At 50.3% G+C, this 17,345-nt stretch overlaps 1 protein-coding gene across 3 annotated transcripts; it reads right to left on the minus strand.

The window, feature by feature from the left end:
* Window positions 1-7,411: 7,411 nt before the first annotated feature.
* Window positions 7,412-17,122, minus strand: SNX11 (sorting nexin 11). 3 transcript variants are annotated; one of them, XM_027626591.2, is made up of 9 exons: window positions 16,926-17,122; window positions 16,579-16,701; window positions 14,789-14,848; window positions 13,780-13,834; window positions 13,256-13,342; window positions 12,845-12,945; window positions 10,712-10,807; window positions 10,265-10,477; window positions 7,412-9,124 (listed from the first exon to the last, which is right to left on the minus strand). In XM_027626591.2, the coding sequence occupies exons 4-9, from the start codon at window positions 13,819-13,821 to the stop codon at window positions 8,851-8,853; spliced, it is 813 nt and encodes a 270-aa protein (XP_027482392.1). In that variant the 5' UTR covers window positions 13,822-13,834; window positions 14,789-14,848; window positions 16,579-16,701; window positions 16,926-17,122; the 3' UTR covers window positions 7,412-8,850. The 3 variants fall into 3 exon arrangements, with proteins under 3 accessions (XP_027482392.1, XP_027482390.1, XP_027482391.1); XM_027626589.2 differs by lacking the exon at window positions 16,579-16,701 and having other exon boundaries at window positions 16,926-17,121; XM_027626590.2 differs by lacking the exons at window positions 14,789-14,848; window positions 16,579-16,701 and having other exon boundaries at window positions 16,926-17,121.
* Between the last annotated feature and the right edge of the window lie 223 nt (window positions 17,123-17,345).

Consider the following 17,345-nt stretch of genomic DNA (forward strand, 5'->3'; position numbering starts at 1 on the left):
CGCTCGCTCTCTAATAAATAAATAAAATCTTAAAAAAAAAAAAAGCAGCAAATGTATAGGGGCACCTGGCTGGCTCAGTCAGTTAAACGTCTGACACTTGGTTTCGGCTCGGGTCATGATCTCAGGGTCATGAGCTCTGTGCTCCAGCAGAGAGTCTGCTTGAGATTCTTTCCCCCACTCTTCTCCCTCTCCCTCTGCCCCTCCACCTGTGCTCCCCCACCCCTTCCCCCCAGCTCATGCTATGTCTCTAAAATAAAGAAACAAAATCTTAGAAGAAGCAGGAGCCCCAAATGTATAAGGGCGCCTGGCTGGCTCAGTTGGTGGAGCATGTGACTCTTGATCTTGGGGTTATGGGTTTGAGCCCCACATTAGGTATAGAGATGACTTAAAAAAGTAAAATCTTAAAAAAAAAAAAGCAGCCATTGTATATCTGCCTTTTACAGATAAATAAATAATAATTTACCAAGAACTCGCTGACATCCACTGCATAATCTGACCTAGGGCCCCGTACAGTTGGGCCTGCATTGTCCAAGCTGGTATCTGAGAATCCTAAATACTCTGAAAGCAGTCTTTCAGCTCCATTTCACTATGTTTTCTCTGTCATCCGTTTGGCAAAATAGCATAGACATTGTTTTGCAACCATCTCAATATTAAATTTCCTCATACTGTTATTATCTCTTAGAAATCTGTATTTAATCCAAACCAACTGCACTTCTTCCTCTGGCGAATAAAAACGGGAAAAAGAAGGGAATTCCTACTGCGTCTCCTTCCCGAAACCCAGACAGTTTGATCCCATTTAAAGTTCCAAGGGTGGAACCGACGAGATGCCCGCCCTCCCGTTCGAGGATACTTGATCTAAACATAGCACGTAAGGAACTGCCTAGATTTCAAGTTATCATTCCCTTCTTTTTTTAGCCCTTCAGTTTGCCCAGTTGCACCACCTCACATGTCATTGGGTCTTTGCGAGTGGCAAAGCTGAGGATCTGAAAGGGGGTGACTTGAACAACAACAGCAACAAAAAATCACACAAAATCTGCCGGGGAAGAGCGAATGCAATGAAGGACTCTGGAAATTCTCAGTCTGCTGCTTTGCTTACTGAATCGCTTGAGTTGTGCCGCCGTTAGACACCTCCGGTGACACATTTTCAAATTCTACACTCCATGCCCAGCACGTGCGTCACAGTAAAGCAGAGAGCCAGACAATGCCATGATAGTGGGGCGAGGGAGATTCACCCCTGCCTTTAAAAACCCGTTGGAGAAAGGTGGAGTTGAGAGAAGCAAGAAAGAAAAAAAAGAAACCAAAGTAGGATTTTTTGTGGTTGGTTTTTGGTTTTCTTTTTTTTTTTTTTCATTTTCAGAACAAAACTCTCAGATGCCAAGGACAGGGGTGCTTTCATCTTTGGCCCCAGAGCAACCCTCCCCACAGGTTCTCCCCAGCCAAGAGTGGCTCGGAAGGGTAAATCTTAGGTGGCGTTGATTTGCTAAGTCCCGGAGCACCAGCGAAATCTGTGGAGCTGACTTTAGAAAAAGCAGCCGTCTACGCAGAGGATTATCCCTGCTACACAGCCCAGTGACTCAGGCTCATTTACTAGTTTGTGGATTACCATAGTCCCTTGCTCCTCCCCCTTCCCCCCTGCCCGGCTATTGCCTTTCCCTGTAGAATTTAGAGATTGGGTAGGGAGTTTCAAACTCGCAACCAAAAAGAGATTCTTCTTCTTCACAGGATTCAAATTGTTCTCCCTATTTCCCTATCAAAAACTGTTCAGAAAACATGGCTGTTTTCGGGGGGGGGGGGTTGTTGTTATTAGAATGAATCGAGGGCGCCTGGGTGGCTCAGTTAGTTGGGCGACTGCCTTCGGCTCAGGTCATGATCCCGGAGTCCCGGGATCAAGTCCCGCATTGGGCTCCCTGCTCAGTGGGGAGTCTGCTTCTCCCTTTGACCCTCCCCCCTCTCATGCTCTCTCTCTCTCTCTCTCTCATTCTCACTCTCAAATAAATAAATAAATAAGATCTTTAAAAAAATGAATCGATGACCATTCTTTTGCAACTCTAGGATTCAATTAATGATACATTTTGGTTTTTTTTTAAAGATTTTATTTATTTGACAGAGACACAGCAAGAGAGGGAACACAAGCAGGGGGAGTGGGAGAGGGAGAAGCAGACCTCCCGCTGAGCAGGGAGCCTGATGCAGGGCTCGATCCCAGGACCCTGGGATCATGACCTGAGCCGAAGGCAGACGCTTAATGACTGAGCCACCCAGGCGCCCCAATTAATGATACATTTTAAGATGCAGCCCATTTTGCACAAAAATCTTTTATAAATGTAACACCTCCCCCCACAAAAAAAAAACTATTGTATTAGAGGAAACTGAAGTAGAATCAGTAGGACGACCGTATAATTTATTCTCCAGAGACACTTTGAGACTGAAAGGGGGAGTTATTGCTAATTGATGCCAAGATCACAGGTGTAAGCCAGGATCAGAGGTCACCCTAAAAATCAGGCAAAATGGGTTGTCCAGTCACATGGGGAGCGGGCGGTAGATAGATGACAGGGCTCTCCTGGTACGATGCTGGGCAACGTGCCTTCTAATGAAGTCCTCCCCTGCCGGCCTGGTTCCTAGGCAAACCCTGCCAACGAGGCTTTCTTTTCCTGATGCCCAGGCTGTCCTGAGAGGCCCGGTATCTTTGGCATCAAGCGGCTGGTGGGGCTGGCCGGCTGTCAGCAGCTGTGTGTGTTCAGTTCCCTCGTGGGGCCCCATCACAGCCCGCCACCCCTCCACCTGGCAGGGTGCCACGGAGGGAAGCATGTTTGGAGCATGGGGCAACAGTATGCCACTTCTTGCCTCCTGTGACGGGAGTGAGTTCCAAGAGGCTTCTAGTGCTGGTCCTCAAAGAAGGCAGGCATCTGGTTCTACTGCAGACGCTCTCAACCTGATGGTGAGCAGCTGGTCCTCTTTTATCCCCCCTCATCAGATCAGGGAACAGAAAACAGGCTACAAACACTCCCCTTTACCCACGGTCAGCCGCCCCGGCATTGCTCTGCCTTGAATCCCCCAGGCGGCACCTGCACGCCACCCACATGTACCAGACGCCTGCCACGGGGCCGGGATGCAGGGCTGACTGCGGGCCTGCTCGGCCTGCCACTGGCACAGCCCACTTTGGGGCAAGCGCCCGGCATCTGGAGATTTTAGATCATTTCTTCTGACATCTCGAAGGCAGTGCAAGGGAAGATGGCGGGGGGGGCGGGGCGAGTGGGGGAGCGGCGGCGCAGAACTTGGAGCTTTATTACTTCACCTGTTAGTGCAAGCTCTCTCGACCTGGCACTCCTGGGGCCTGACATTTGGGGCCAGATAACTTTATGTTGTTCGGGGCCATTGTGGCATGCTCAGCAACACCCTTGTTCTCTACCTACTAGATGCCGGTAGTACTCCCCCCGCCTCCCTCCCCCCCACCCCGTGCTGACCACCAAAGCTGTCTCCAGGCATCGCCAAGTGTCCCCGGGGAACAAAATCACCCCGGGTTGAACACCAATGTCTTGGGTCATTTGTTTGCTTAGGGCCAAGCACGGAGAAACTGACCTACCTTCTAGAAGTCTGTGCTTTAGCCACTGGATTATAGCACTAGAGAGGAGCGTATTGCTAGGTTGGGAAGACCCAGAGTAGAAAGGCCATGGAGTCCTCACGGTTTAACACCGGCAAACAAACTGCCACTCTCCACAAGCACCTTAGAGAATCGTGGGCCTGCACAGCTGCAGATTTGCACTACAAAAAAAGATGTTTTCAAATGAATAAGCCCAGAATTGCCGGTTTAGAGAGCTGCAGGCCAGCGAGTCCCTCACGTCTGGAGCTCTGTGGTTGCGATCCATGTTTCCCTTTTCTGTAGCAGAAATCTAAAAAGGGGAGCCCTGAAACTCTTGATCAGGACTGAGTGAAATGCCATGTTCTGCTTCAAAGCAGGAGACCAGGGTCGTCGACCCACGGAGAGGGAAGCAGCTGCCCCCGATGGGGGGGCTCTGGTGCCCCGCCCCTGGCAGGCACTGGGGCGGGCTAGGGCGGGGCTGACTGCAGCCGTCAGGCAGGACAGATGTCACCTCCCAGCGGCTACGGCCGCCATCCTTCCTGCTCCTCCACGTTAGTTTTGAAGGGGAAGTTTTCTTATGCAAAGTAAGTCCTAGGAGCTCTATCAAGGAACCAAAAAAGTAAAACCCAGCCAAAACCCACTGCCTTCTCAGGAGGCCAAGATAGGACGAGGGGTCCATTGCCTTTGTTGGTTTTGCCTGCACGGGCCAGACAGCAAGGCCATTGCCGGCCCTGGTGCCAGCCAGAGCCCTGACGACACTGCCTCCCATGGGCCCCGAATCCGAGGCACCTGGAAGGGTTATTAGCAGGATTGGAACTCATCCCTCTGCTGGGACTAGATCATAATTACAGTAATTTTCTAACAGAGCTGGGCAGTAGGACTGTTTAATCAGCATCCGACTCCCTTGTGCTCCCAGGCCTCATCACTCAAGGAGAGGAGTGGGATGGCTCTTAAAGAGACAGTGCCCGCCTTTCAGCGCTTCGAACAGATGTGCCCTAATTGGTAGAATATATCTAAGTCTCGTAGCATATAGCAGGCAGGTTGCATTGCCTCCAATAAACCGCCTCGGGCTCTCACTATTCTGGGCCTTCTGCTCCAGGGACTAGGGTCAAGCTGCTGGTGGGCCTGGCTTCCCACACCAACGTAGCCACCAGGGGAAGTACAGACCCAGGGCTAGCGCACTTATGGAAAGATCTAAACTAGCTGGCCCCTTCGAAATGGATGGTACGAAGGAAGAGGTGCTTGGCTGAAGGATGGAGGGAGGGACGTACAGCCACAGATAAGAAATTCTGGCTGGGGGCTTCCCATAAACCAAAGATTACAGAAGCATCTCATGTTCCTGCCCTTCGTTGGGGGGGAGGGGGACCCTTAAGGACTTTCGGGCAATCTCCGAATTCTCACACTCTAGCTTTCCCATCTCTCCCTACGTATTATTCTTGCCCCTTTCACTGCTGAGTAAGTCTCCTCTCCTTTGCCTCCTTTGCTGGTGGAAGTGGGCCAGGGTCCCCTGAATGGACAGGAGGTAAAATTATTCACTTTGCTCATTGACTCAGGAGCAGTCTGTCTCCAAAAAGCATGGCTGTTACCCTTTTGAGCATAAACTGTCCATGTTTATTATATCTTGAGATTTGAGGTTCCAGCTTTCAACTCCAAATCTAGCCATTTCTAAGGCAGAACTGGTTCTTGCCAAGAAGTTATTTCTCTAATAACATACTAGGACTGGCCCCTGCTGCCCTGTTGGTAAGTCAAGTGCATATTTGGTCTTTACAGCAGTTCCTGAAAGAGTTCTGTAGCGCGGGGAGTAAATGAGAAGAGGTGAATTGGGAGGCTCCCAAAGTGGGCTGAGGAAACCCTCAGGAAGGAAGGGATAGTGGTAAGGAGTATGGGAAGGGGAGGTGCTTCTCCACAATTCAAAGAAAGGTTACTTTGAGCCAGGTGACATGCCCTCGACAGAGCTGAGTCCCTGCTGGCAGAGGGCTGCCCAGGAGCCTTGGCTTAGGATCCGTGCCCAGGCAGGCCTGAGGAAGTCACCATCCTGCACCTCGATGCTTATCTGCTGGGCTTTAGCTGTGTCTCAGCTGGCAGCCCCCGCATAAATCAGCAGATGCCGCTCTAGTCCCTGACTGGATGGTCCTGTGGCCTCCGGGAGGCAGGCCAGGCGCTGGTCTGTTTCCATCTCTACCTTCAACCCCACTTCACATCCTCCTGGCCCACTGTCTTCACCACACCTCAGGTGGGAAATATATCCAGCAAGAGCTGAGGCATAGAAACAAATTCACAAACATGGAGCTAACTTAAAGTCCAATCAGAATGTGGAAGAGTCATGAACTCCTCCCAAACTCAGCTGCCAGAGAGGTGTCTAAGACATGGTGGTGTGCATCTAAAGAAGGAGCAGTCCGAAAACTGAGGACTGCAGAGGAGCTCGGATTTCTGAGAACTACTCTGAAAAGCTACAGGAGGGGACTTGGTTTTTTTTTTCCTTGAGTAGTAGTGGGTTTATTTTAGTTTTAAAAAAAAATGAGGGGAGAAAACAAACAAAAACCTCATCTTACAGAGCTGGGGAGGTAACTCCCATGAATATATTCTCCCACCATCTAAAAACATGCTTTGTAGGGTCACCTGGCTGGCTCAGTTGGTAGAGCACGTGACTCTGGATCTTGGGGTTTTGAGTTCGAGTTCCATGTCAGGGGTAGAGTTTACTTGAAAAATAAACAAATACATACATTTTAAATGAATCAAAACATGCTTTTTAAAAACCACGCTCAGCTCAGTTTCCTCAGCTAAAAAATGGCTGTAGTACTGGACTTGCGCGCCTCACTGGCCACTGAGGTCAAGTAAAGTGAAGCAAACAAAGGAGACTTATCTTCAAACGAGACCTACCTCCCCCTACACACACACACCCTTCCACCAAACAACATGAAACCCATGAGCAGGGGATCACTTATCCTGGGTAAGAAGAGACAACCAGACTTGGGCCACAAGTAGCCACCTGAAGTAGCGGTCAGGTGGTGACACACAGGGACAGAGCAAAACGTGAGCGGCAAATGGCACTGCCTGGATGGGGAGGAGAATTCGGCTTTGCTGTTTTCCCTGGAAACCAGGCCCGTGTTAGGAAAATTCTTCCCTTCTTAAGGACATCTCCTCCCATGGTGCACACTCTCAACTGTGCACAAGACGGTGAGGGGGTGGCGCCAGGCCTTAGAGTAACTGAGCTGCTATTGTATGCACTGCTGGTAATGGATCATTAAAAAAGCCAGGAGTCAGAAAAATCGCATCCGTGTCTTTGACTGGCCCCTGCTGTCCCAGCAGCCCACCCTGCTGGCAGAACTAGCTGCTGAGCACCAACTCCAGGAAGAAAAGGAGCGAACAGAAGAAGGCCAACCCGGCTTGCTGTTTTTTGGCTGAGTAGGGAATTGACACAGACCACCTCTGGCTCCTGTCTGGAAGTTTCGAGATCAGAGAGCTTCAGGCACAGCTGGGCTCACAGCTGCACCATTTGGAGCACTGGGCTTATTAATATTCATGAACCATCCCCACCAATCGGCAGAGCGGATGCCATTAGCTCAGCATCTGTCGGGTTTTTGTCAGCGTTGTGGATGGAGTTTTTTTGGGTTTTTTTCCCCCCTTTTAAATGAACTTCTTTTGACATTTTGGATTTGCCTCTGTAGGTTTTCTCTCCCCGCCTTGCTTGGCTGCATCGTCTAAAGGAGAGGCCCGGGGAGGCGGGCAGGAAAGAGGGAGGAGTTCCCGCCAGGGCTCCGCGTCTGCCTGTTGACAAACTTTCCCTCCCAGCACCTGGGACCTCAGACGGGCTGCGAGGCCGCAAGCGGCAGCAGGTAATTACACCTAACGAGGCTCGTGCCCGCGCCGGTGAGGAGGGCCTGCCGCAGGTGCCCCGGACGGCGGCCCCTCCTCGCAGCCGGGCCCCGGGCCGTTCGCCCCACGCGAGACAACCGCGCCCGGCCCTGCCCCCCACGCTGATAAATTCGTGATTTATGAAAGCAGCTCCCGCCAATGCTCGCACCCCCTCCTCGGCTACAGCCTGTTAGACACAAATGGCAATAACAGCCTTAAATACTTGGATTTTATTTCAGGCCAAAGCCCCTCGACTCCGAATGCAATGCCAGGACAGGCCCATGGCAGAGGCCAGGAGGAAAAGAGCCCACAGCCGGGGAGGGGGGAAGGCAGGGGGGGCGCAAGCCACCCGCCGACGGAGTACAGAGGCGCAGACAGCAGGCAGAGCGGCCCGGCTGGGGCTCTCGGTGAAGAGGAATTAGGGCAGTGGGAGGGCAGAATGCTTCATTGTCTGAAGGCGTGTGGTTGCTCATCTCCATCCCCAGAGCCCTCTCTCCAGGCACAAACAAAGCCCTTGCGCCCCATTGGACTGAACATACGGCCTCCCTGCCACACAGGAGAGGAACACTGTGGGAGCTGAAGCCCTGGGGGCAGGGGGCTGTTACTAAGAAGAGCAGGATTCAAAAAAGGAAGGAGCCCAGGCCAACCCTGCAGAAAAGACCTCCAGGTCTCGGCTTTATAGCCAGAGGAGACGGTGACAGCCCCAGACAGCCTTTTCTAAAACAAAGCCCCCCCCGGGGGTGTTGCCTTTCCTCTGGCTTCCCCCGGGTCTCGGGTCTCTTCCAGGGACAGCCCTGAGCCACGTCCTGGGCCTTGGGCCCCTCACACCAGGCTGAGGGCTGGGGAGGGGCGGAACCTGCAGCCGTCAGTGGTATTCGGGAAGGAAAAGCAAGGAGGTGGGAGAACAAACATTCACCACCTTGGCCGCGAAAGGAGGGAGGCAAGAGACCAGCCTCCCAGAAACAAAGTGCTCCAAGGGCTGCAGCAAAAACCCAGCCAGTGGGAATACAACTACACAAGCATTTCTGTCGGGTCAGGATTCAATAGGACAGCTTCACAGTGGTCACCTGCAGGGCCCCCCAAACCAGTCAACCTGAGGCAATGCTCCCGGGCCCATTAACAAACATCTAAAGAAACTCAGCTCCCAGGAGAGTAAATATACCCCATATTTCTGTGCAAAGCCAACAGCCCACGGGCCTTATGCCTAACTTACGACCGTCCAGTGTTTAATCCTATGGAGGAAACTTGGAGGAGTTGTGGTGACCGACCTCTGTGCCACCAACCTGAGCAGAGGTGACCATAAGACACTAAGTGGCCCAGGCTCCCCAACACCTACCCTGAGCCCCGTCCCACCCCAGCAAGCCTCCTTGCCAGAATCTTCTCTGCCTCGCAGCAGAACCCAGCGCTCGGACCAGAGCTCATTTTTCTAAAACCCTTTCTAACTGCCCAGGGTCCAAAGGCACAGCATGGTCCCCTCCCACGGCCCTCCTCACAGGCTGAGGAACAGAGGTTTCCTCATCAGGTCTTGCAAAATCACAGCATGATGGTGAGGGGGAGGGTGGTAGAGGGGGGCTTTCCAAGGAAGAAGCTTCACAGTCAACAACAGGAGCCCACACCTCAAAATGGTCCTTTTCTTCCCTGGGAGGTGGTGAGGGAGAGCTCCTCCTGCCCGATCTTGGAAGAAAGCAGCAACTGGAAAAGAATGGGAAAGGAACAAGAAGGGCATGAACAGATAGACAAAAATCAATGGATAAGCCCAGTGAACAAACCAACAAAAGGTGGTATGGCCGTACAGATGGAATATTATTTGGCCATAAAAGGAAGGAAGTGCTGAAAGGCACTACAGTATGGATGAACCTTGAAAACATGCTGAGGGAAAGCAGCTCATCACAAACGACCACACATCATATGACTCCACTTGGGTGAAATGTCCGGAAGAGGCAAATCCAGAGACGCAGAAAGATCAGTGATCACCGGGGGTTAGAAATTGGGGAAAATGGGGTGTCACTGCTGATGGGTACAAGGTTTCTTTTGGGGTGATAAAAATTGGGGTTCTAAGTTAAAAACTACTGAATTGTATATTTCAAGGGTGAATTTTATGGTATGTAAATTATATCTCAATAAGGGCACCTGGTGGCTCAGTTGGTTAAGCGACTGCCTTCGGCTCAGGTCATGATCCCGGAGTCCCGGGATCGAGTCCCACATCGGGCTCCCTGCTGAGCAGGGAGTCTGCTTCTCCCTCTGACCCTCTTCCCTCTCATGCTCTCTATCTCTCATTCTCTCTCTCTCAAACAAACAAATAAAATCTTTAAAAAAAAATTATATCTCAATAAAGTTGTTACTTTAAAATAGAGAGTGGAGAGGGCGCCTGGGTGGCTCAGTTGGTTAAGCGACTGCCTTCGGCTCAGGTCATGATCCTGGAGTCCTGGGATTGAGTCCCACATCGGGCTCCCTGCTCAGCAGGGAGTCTGCTTCTCCCTCTGACCCTCTTTCCTCTAGTGCTCTCTATCTCTCATTCTCTCTCTCTCAAATAAATAAATAAAATCTTTAAAAAAAAAATAAAATAGAAAGTGGAGAGAAATAAAGAATAAGCGAGACTTCTCTTCTTTTCCCCAGGTTTCGGTGGGAGAGCCGGCTACCCAGGGACGGGTTAACCCAGATGCTCAGGCCCCGGCACATGAGGAGAGAACCATGCACAGGGAGGACGAGGCCCCTTCTGAGAGCCTACAACGCTGTGACGGCACTTCCTCTATCAAGCGGACACCTCATTGGCCCAGGTGACAGTAATCCTAGCCCTCAGTGCCTCACAAAAAAAGAGGGAGCTCCAGTTACCTCTTCGGCTGGTCTCCTTTAGCCAGGTGAGAAGAGCCCTGCCTCTCTTCCTGGACCCAGCCACAGTTTGACATAGCATAGTGAAGAATGGCATCAGAAACGGTCATGGCGCTTCGGCCCTGGACACAGGCTTCTATCTCGGGTACCGAGAGCTGGCTTTGCAGGAAGAGGTGTAACTGGCTGTCTGAGAGGAGGACCACACTCTGCAGGACCCTGAGGCAAACACAGGAGATACAGCACAGACTCACCCCGAGCAGCTGCTCTCCCCAGGCCCCCCCCCCACCCCCAAAGGGCTTCTGGCTTGAGCGGGCACTGAAGGCATGCGGGTGCAAGAAAGGCATCTACCACAGACGTGCCTGTCTGTTCCAAGGGGCCACCGTGCCCAGCACCTTCCCCCCTCCCCGCCCGCACCCAGGAGGCAGGTGCTAGCCCACCCCATCTACTCACTTTTCTAGGAAGCGCTGCAGACCTTGTCGCCGCTTCTCAATGAACTCATCTGAGCTGCCAAAGAAGGTTGACTTCCCAGGAAGTTCAGGTACAGGCCTGTGGGGTCACATAATGTAACACCCAAGATAAGTGCGACATTAAAGACAGTCATTCCACCCCCTGATCAAGGAAATCCCCTAAAAAGAGGCACAAATCAGAACAAATAGCTTTTAATAAGGTGGGGGGGAGGGGGGCAGGGCTACTATTGACTGCATGCCCCGTGTCAGCCACTGTGCTAAATGTTTTACAAACCTTATTTCATGTACTCCTCCCAAAAACCCTACGAAAAACCTATTGATGTCCCCATTTCAGGAGTAAGGCGATAGAATCAGAGAAGTTAAGTAAATTTCCCAGTGTCACACAGCTAGTAACCAGCAGAGCTGGTATCTGAACCATGTCTGTGACTTCAAAACCCTACTGCTGCTATGTAGTTTACTACATTGTGCAGAGACCTTTTCCCAGAGATAGAACAGACCGAAAGCCTTAGGAAAAGCAGTATTGTTCACTCCTCACTTACACGACTCCAAATAAGAGTGTAGTATGTACTATGTACTATGTAGTTTACTACATTGTTTACAAAACCCACTCCCGCCATCAGCTCTTATTTTAAAAAACGGAGAAACCTGGACATGGAGGCATGAAGCATCCTAAGTCCCTGTGTGTAAATCAAGACTAGCTCCTCCAATCCAAGAAGGCCACATGCTTAGAATTTTTTTTTTAAGATTTTATTTATTTATTTAGAGGGAGCATGAGCAGGGAGGGGGGCGAGGGAGAGGGAGAGAGAATCTCAAGCAGAGTCTGCACTGAGCCAACCTGGGGCTCAATCTCATGACCTGAGATCATGACCTGAATGGAAATCAAGAGTCGGATGCTTAACCCACTGAACCACCCAGGCGCCCCTCACATGCTTTGAATTTTCTAAGAGTAGTTGAGTTGCAGCAAGGCATCCACAAACTCTTTCAATCTTCCTAGCTTCTATTACGAACATATTTTTTTAAAAAACAACAGGCCAGGGGTGCCCGGGTGGCTCAGTTGGTTAAGTGTCTGACTCTTGATTTCAGCTCCGGTCACGATCTCTGGGTCCTGAGATCGAGCCCCGGCTCAGGCTCTGCACTGAGTGTGGAGCCTGCTTAAGATTCTCTCTCTCTCCCTCTCCTTCTGTCTCTCCCCTACCGTTCATGCTGCCTCTCTGTCTCTTACAACAACAACAACAACAACAACAAAAAACAGGCCAGGGGTGTCTGGGTGGCTCAGTCCATTAAGCATCCAACTTTTGATCTCAGCTGGGGTCATGGTCTCAGGATTGTGAGATCAAGCCCCACATCTAGCTCTGAGTTGAGCATGAGGCCTGCTTGGAATTCTCTCTCCCCCCCGCCCCTCCCCTCCAGCTCACACTCTCTCTCTAAAAAAGCAAAACAAAACAAACAAACAAAAACAGGCCAGGCAAGAGAATGCAGGATCTGTCAGAAGTTCCAACTGGCTGTGAGGGCCTGACCCTTGAGAGCGGCCTCATCAGTCCTACATTTTAACTAACTGGCTAGGTCACCCACAGGCCCCCTGTTCCCAGAGCATTCAATGACTGTCCTGCAATGGAATCACTGTTCTACACTTCTCCAGTTTAGGACTTATTTGGAGTGGTGTAAGTGAGGAGTGAACAATACTGCTTTTCCTAAGGCTTTCAGTCTGTTATGTCTCTGGGAAAAGGTCTCTGCACAAAAAAGAAAAAAATTAACATTTTGTATTACATGTCAAATGGACAGGAACACCACGGGTCACATAGGTCCAGGTGCTAACAAGTTTCTGATCACGAGTGATACGCACATATAAAATACCAGCAGTACATTTGTGTAGCCCTAGATGAATATGCATATTAAAAAATGAAAAATATTTTTGATATTTGTATGACTTTGTTCAGTCAAAATACTACAGCTCTGTTTTTATTTTTTCCACTGACTTGAAAACATAATTTAAGAACACATTTCTTTCCTAAGTGCCTGACATGTTGCCAAGTTTTCTTTATTGTAAACTCTGGTTCTCATGTATGTGCCTAAAAAGCCAGTCTCAGACCCAAGAAAGAAGCAGAAGCAAACTCACACCAAACCAGCATTTCTCTGTAGCTGCTTCCTCAGCCACACAAACTCACGGTAGCGGCGACGCACACAGGACGTCTTGGCAGTAAAGGCCTTGCTGTTGGTCTACAGGAGGAAGTACGTGAAAAAGAAAAAAAAAAAAAAAAACCCCAAGTAGAAAAAGACCAGGTTCGCTCCCCCTCATCGCGCTCACAGAGGATCCGAGCCACCAGGCTACAGTGCTGAGCCGAGGCTCCAGCTAGAGCACCGGGCCAGCAGGCAGTTCCCACTGCTGTCCCGCAGGCCCCAAGCTCAGTCCTCTCCTGCCTCCTCTTCAGTCTCAGGACTGTCAAAACACCCACAAACAGGTTCCACCTCCACACTAGCCCTCAGCCACGGAGGGGGTTGACCCCAATACGAAGTCTGATGCACTTACATGGAGAAATATCTTATAATCCACATAAGAATTCCAGGAGCCCTCATTCTGCACACGGGGGTCCTGAACACGCACAGTGATCACCTCCTGGAGGTAAGAAAGGCTCCTTCAGCTCAGCCACATGGTGAGGCACCTCCGACAACACAGGCTGCCAGATTCTTTCCAATCGGCACCAACCTTCTCTCATGCAGTCATTCAATTCAACAAATATTTATGGACCACCCACTATGTGTCAAGACACTGCTCTGAGGCACTAGGGGAAGAACATGAACGAGAGACAAAAATCCTTGCCCTCATGAATCAGACATTCAGCTGCATCCCAACGAATAGAAAAGTTAGTCAAAATGGACCCTTATTTCCCAGGAATGGCTTTACTATGGATTTCCTTCTCTTGCCTTTATTTTGAGCTCATCAGAACCCCCAAGGTATTACTGTCATTAAAATACCATGGAGCAATGACTGGCATCTTTCCCCAAATCCCATCAAACTTTTACCCACCTGTTTCCTGGAGACCACACGCTTACCTCCTGCTCTTGGTTTTCCAACATCCTACACTGAAAGCCCATTGGAAGAAAACATCTGGTGGGGACAGGGGAACAATCATGGTTAGCATGCTTCTATTCTTATCACTCTTTATCAAGGAAAATTTTCATTGACCCCCCCTCGGGAAAACCCAGGCACCTTTTTTGTTGTTGTTCTTGTGTAAAACTTAAAGAGGAAGCAAAAAAAATCCCCGTCTTAGCCCAGTGCTGAGCCAAAAGCCCCGGGGGATTTGCCTCCCTTCGCAGACCACAGCCTGGACCCTTAACCAGGCCACCTCCAACCAAAGCATGTTTGGGTCTATGCAGCGTTCACCTCGGGCAGCCAGAACAGGCAAGTTGGGTTGTCAAACCTTTCTGCAGGAGCACTGCAGGGGAAAGCCCCTGTCTTGTGGCCACACAACACACCTCTGCAAGTGAGCCTGACACCGCCCCCTCCTGGCGGTTTAGAGACCACCAAGCCCCACAAACACCCATGCTCTGAAGTCTCTCTTTGTCTTCCTAACCAGTCGCCTACCCAGGAGTAAATCACAGAGCTGGAGAGCGCGGGGAGCACCTGAGTGGGTTGCCCGGTTGCGACCTTCCCTTACCTAATCTGTTCTCCGGAACCCAAGCCAATGGTTCCAATCATTTCCTCTCTCGACATGCTTTCCGGTTTGTACCTCTGCCCAAGCACCCCACAGCTGCACGGGTCGGCTCGGGATGTTTTCCGCTCCTTTGTAAAGATTCATTAAAGCCTAAGCCCCTGATTTCCCCCAATGTGGCCGTTTACATGTGCAGCGACATCGCCCACTTCGACAAGGGGATCATGAAGCCTCCAGCACAGGGTTACTCCAGTCCAAAGGGGCCCATGATGTCACCTTCTGTTAAAATACAGCACTAATCTTGTTACTCCTAGAACCACTCAAACAGCATCCACCCTGGCGGCCGCCTCCACCCCCTTCTCCTCTCTTAAGAGCGGAACAATAAGGTTTAATTTCCCTTTCCAATTTACCTTGAAATGAAAACTGACTTCAGCCAATATGTACTGCCAACAAATGATCCAGGCTGGCTCCTGGGAAAACAAGACTATCTCGAAGCTCTCCCTCACCTCCCCCCATGCCCATTCACACACCCACTCATTTTTACAGTCCTACAATTAATTTTAAACACATTCTCTTATTAGTTCTGCCTTACCATTAGAACAGTGTATAATGAGTTCCCTTCTATTTTATGTTTTGCTAACACAAGGCTAACGTTTCAAGGGGAACTCATTTACACCACAAAATTAGCAGAGCAAACAGCTTTCCCAATCCTTTCCAGTATACCAGAAGATCTCTCCACACATAGCCACTGCACACAGAGACAAAACTGCGTGGTGGATGATGGGACTGGGCTACACCGTTGAGCAAACCAGAGGTTTTATGACTGCGATGCCATCTTTGTATTTTCGCTGACAATCTGATTTTTCATCTGATGAAGGCACCGTCACAAAGGGGTCCTGAACTGAAAGGAATCCTTAACAACCAATCTGTAACATCCCCGATGTAAGCAATCAAATGGCTGTGACCAAAAAGAACAGGCCGACTCGTGAACAATTAACCTCCTCAGATTAAAAAAAAAATTTTTTTTCCTTTTCTCTTTTCAGGCATTTGGTAAATTGCCAGCACAGGAGCAGAGAGTTAAATATTCTGACGTGTCTTTTCACAAAAGTAACGATGGGCAAGATGACAAGGAAATCAGAGTCATCCACACACTCAGTGGAGCTCACACATCTCCTGTGCCTTCAAAGGTCTGCCAAATTCAGTAGCATAATTTAGTGACTAAGTGGCCATCATTCTCAGGTTCAAGAAGAGTGTGTCTAGGGCCCTGAACCACCTCCAAGCATAGGTTCCTCTCCTTTCCTTTGAGGCTAAAACCACTTAGAAAAAAATAGCTATAAACTGGCTTTAATAAACTGGCTTAAAATAAAAATCCTAGCACCACCCCCCCCACCAAGTTGCTGTAAACTTAAATCTAAGTTTAAAGAGCACTAACAGTTTCCATTGTAACTCTGCCTTAAAAACACTGGACACTGGAACAAATACAAAAACCTAGACTCCAAGTCATAATTTCTAGCAATTACCATTCTCCATCAGCTTCCTCCACATAAATGCCACTCCCCAGAAGGAAATGAAGCTGTTTTGCCGGTGGAGAGGAAAAAGGAAGTTCCTAAAGTTAGCTCGTGATCTGGGAGATGGATCCTCGTCATTCAAATAAGGATAGGTCAGCAATCCTCTCAGCTATGTATGTATGCATCTCACTCTGCACTGACTACATTTCCTGGGTCCTTTCAATCATATCTGAAGCTTCCTTTACCTTCTCCACCTGTACCACCACCAATCTCTCTGGGAAGAACCCAGTTGTTTGCTTTTTACAAAGCAGGTTCCTTGTAAGGTTTTCTTGTGTCCTAACAATTCAAGTTAGCAATTCAGGCTTTCGCACCACCATTTTCACTCCCATTTAAACTACTTCAAAAAGGTTGAAAAACAGGGTGATAAAAGCGTATTGAGCCACCAAGACTCCTATCCCTTCTTACTCATTCTTGAGCCCCTGGAGCCTGATGCCAACTCAAAAAGCTCTCCTTAAACACCCACAGGTGGTAGAGGATGCTCCCTTTTCTGACCAAGTTCTGTATGTTCCCAACCAAGCAGTTCCGCTCCATCCTTCTGTCCGTCTGTAACTTGCCACTCCTTACACTTGGGAGGTAAATTACAAAGGCGACCACAATCTAGCACAAGAGCCCGCCTCTGTCCCGTAAAATACCTGTCGTTACTCCTAGCCCTAGTCGTTTCGGTAAATGTTGCCAAACTCTGGTCACTCCACCTCCATTCTCCACGAACTAGGAGCAAAAGGGCCCCACGACCTTCTTCGCCTTTGACTATTAAGCTTAGGGAGTGGAAAGGAAAGATGCTTTATACTTTAAAAACAAATGAAAAAGCCGGGTTTCCTTCCTTGGATCCGGAGCAAGCCCCCGCGTTCATCCCGGGAGGTGAGACAGCCTCTTCCCTAAGATGTCAAGCGAGATCCCCACCCACAAACGCCACTCCTGACGCTCAAGCCTCGCTTGAGAGCAGCACCCACTCCCCGCGGCCCCGCCCACGACCCCTCACCTGAGAGCAGCACCCACTCCCCACAGCGACACCGCCAGAGCCGCACCATACAGCCAGAATCTCGGCTTCTCCTTCCGGGTGAGTGGCCGGTGCCCCGGTGCACGACGGGAGAAGGCTCCCGGCCACACCAATGCCCGGGGCCCAGGACGCCCCGCCCCTGCAGGCCCGAACTCTTAGTGGAGATCCCGGCTCCGGAGACGCTGCACTTGGCCCCGCCCAGACCCTGGCCGGGAGTCGGGATCCCCTAAGACTCACTTGGGACGCTGGAGGGTGGACGCGGGAGAGGAGCGTCGAATGGGTTCTGACGGCCAATCCGGAGCCGTGTCCCACCCATCGTTGTCAGGCCCAGCCAATCAGGCCCAGGGAGCGTTATTAAAGGTCCAAAGGAGGGTGTTTGGGGCCAAGAGGTGTCAGGAGGCT

The sequence above is a fragment of the Zalophus californianus genome, chromosome 16, assembly GCF_009762305.2.
Source record: "Zalophus californianus isolate mZalCal1 chromosome 16, mZalCal1.pri.v2, whole genome shotgun sequence".
NCBI lineage: Eukaryota > Metazoa > Chordata > Mammalia > Carnivora > Otariidae > Zalophus > Zalophus californianus.

Coding starts and splice junctions, on each gene's coding strand:
- SNX11 (XM_027626591.2), bottom strand. CDS start 13,821: ATGGGCTTTCAGTGTAGGATGTTGGAAAACCAAGAGCAGGAG. Junction 12,946..13,255: donor ATTATAAGATATTTCTCCAT/GTAAGTGCATCA, acceptor TTCCTCCTGTAG/ACCAACAGCAAGGCCTTTAC. Junction 10,478..10,711: donor CTGCAGCGCTTCCTAGAAAA/GTGAGTAGATGG, acceptor TGTTTGCCTCAG/GGTCCTGCAGAGTGTGGTCC.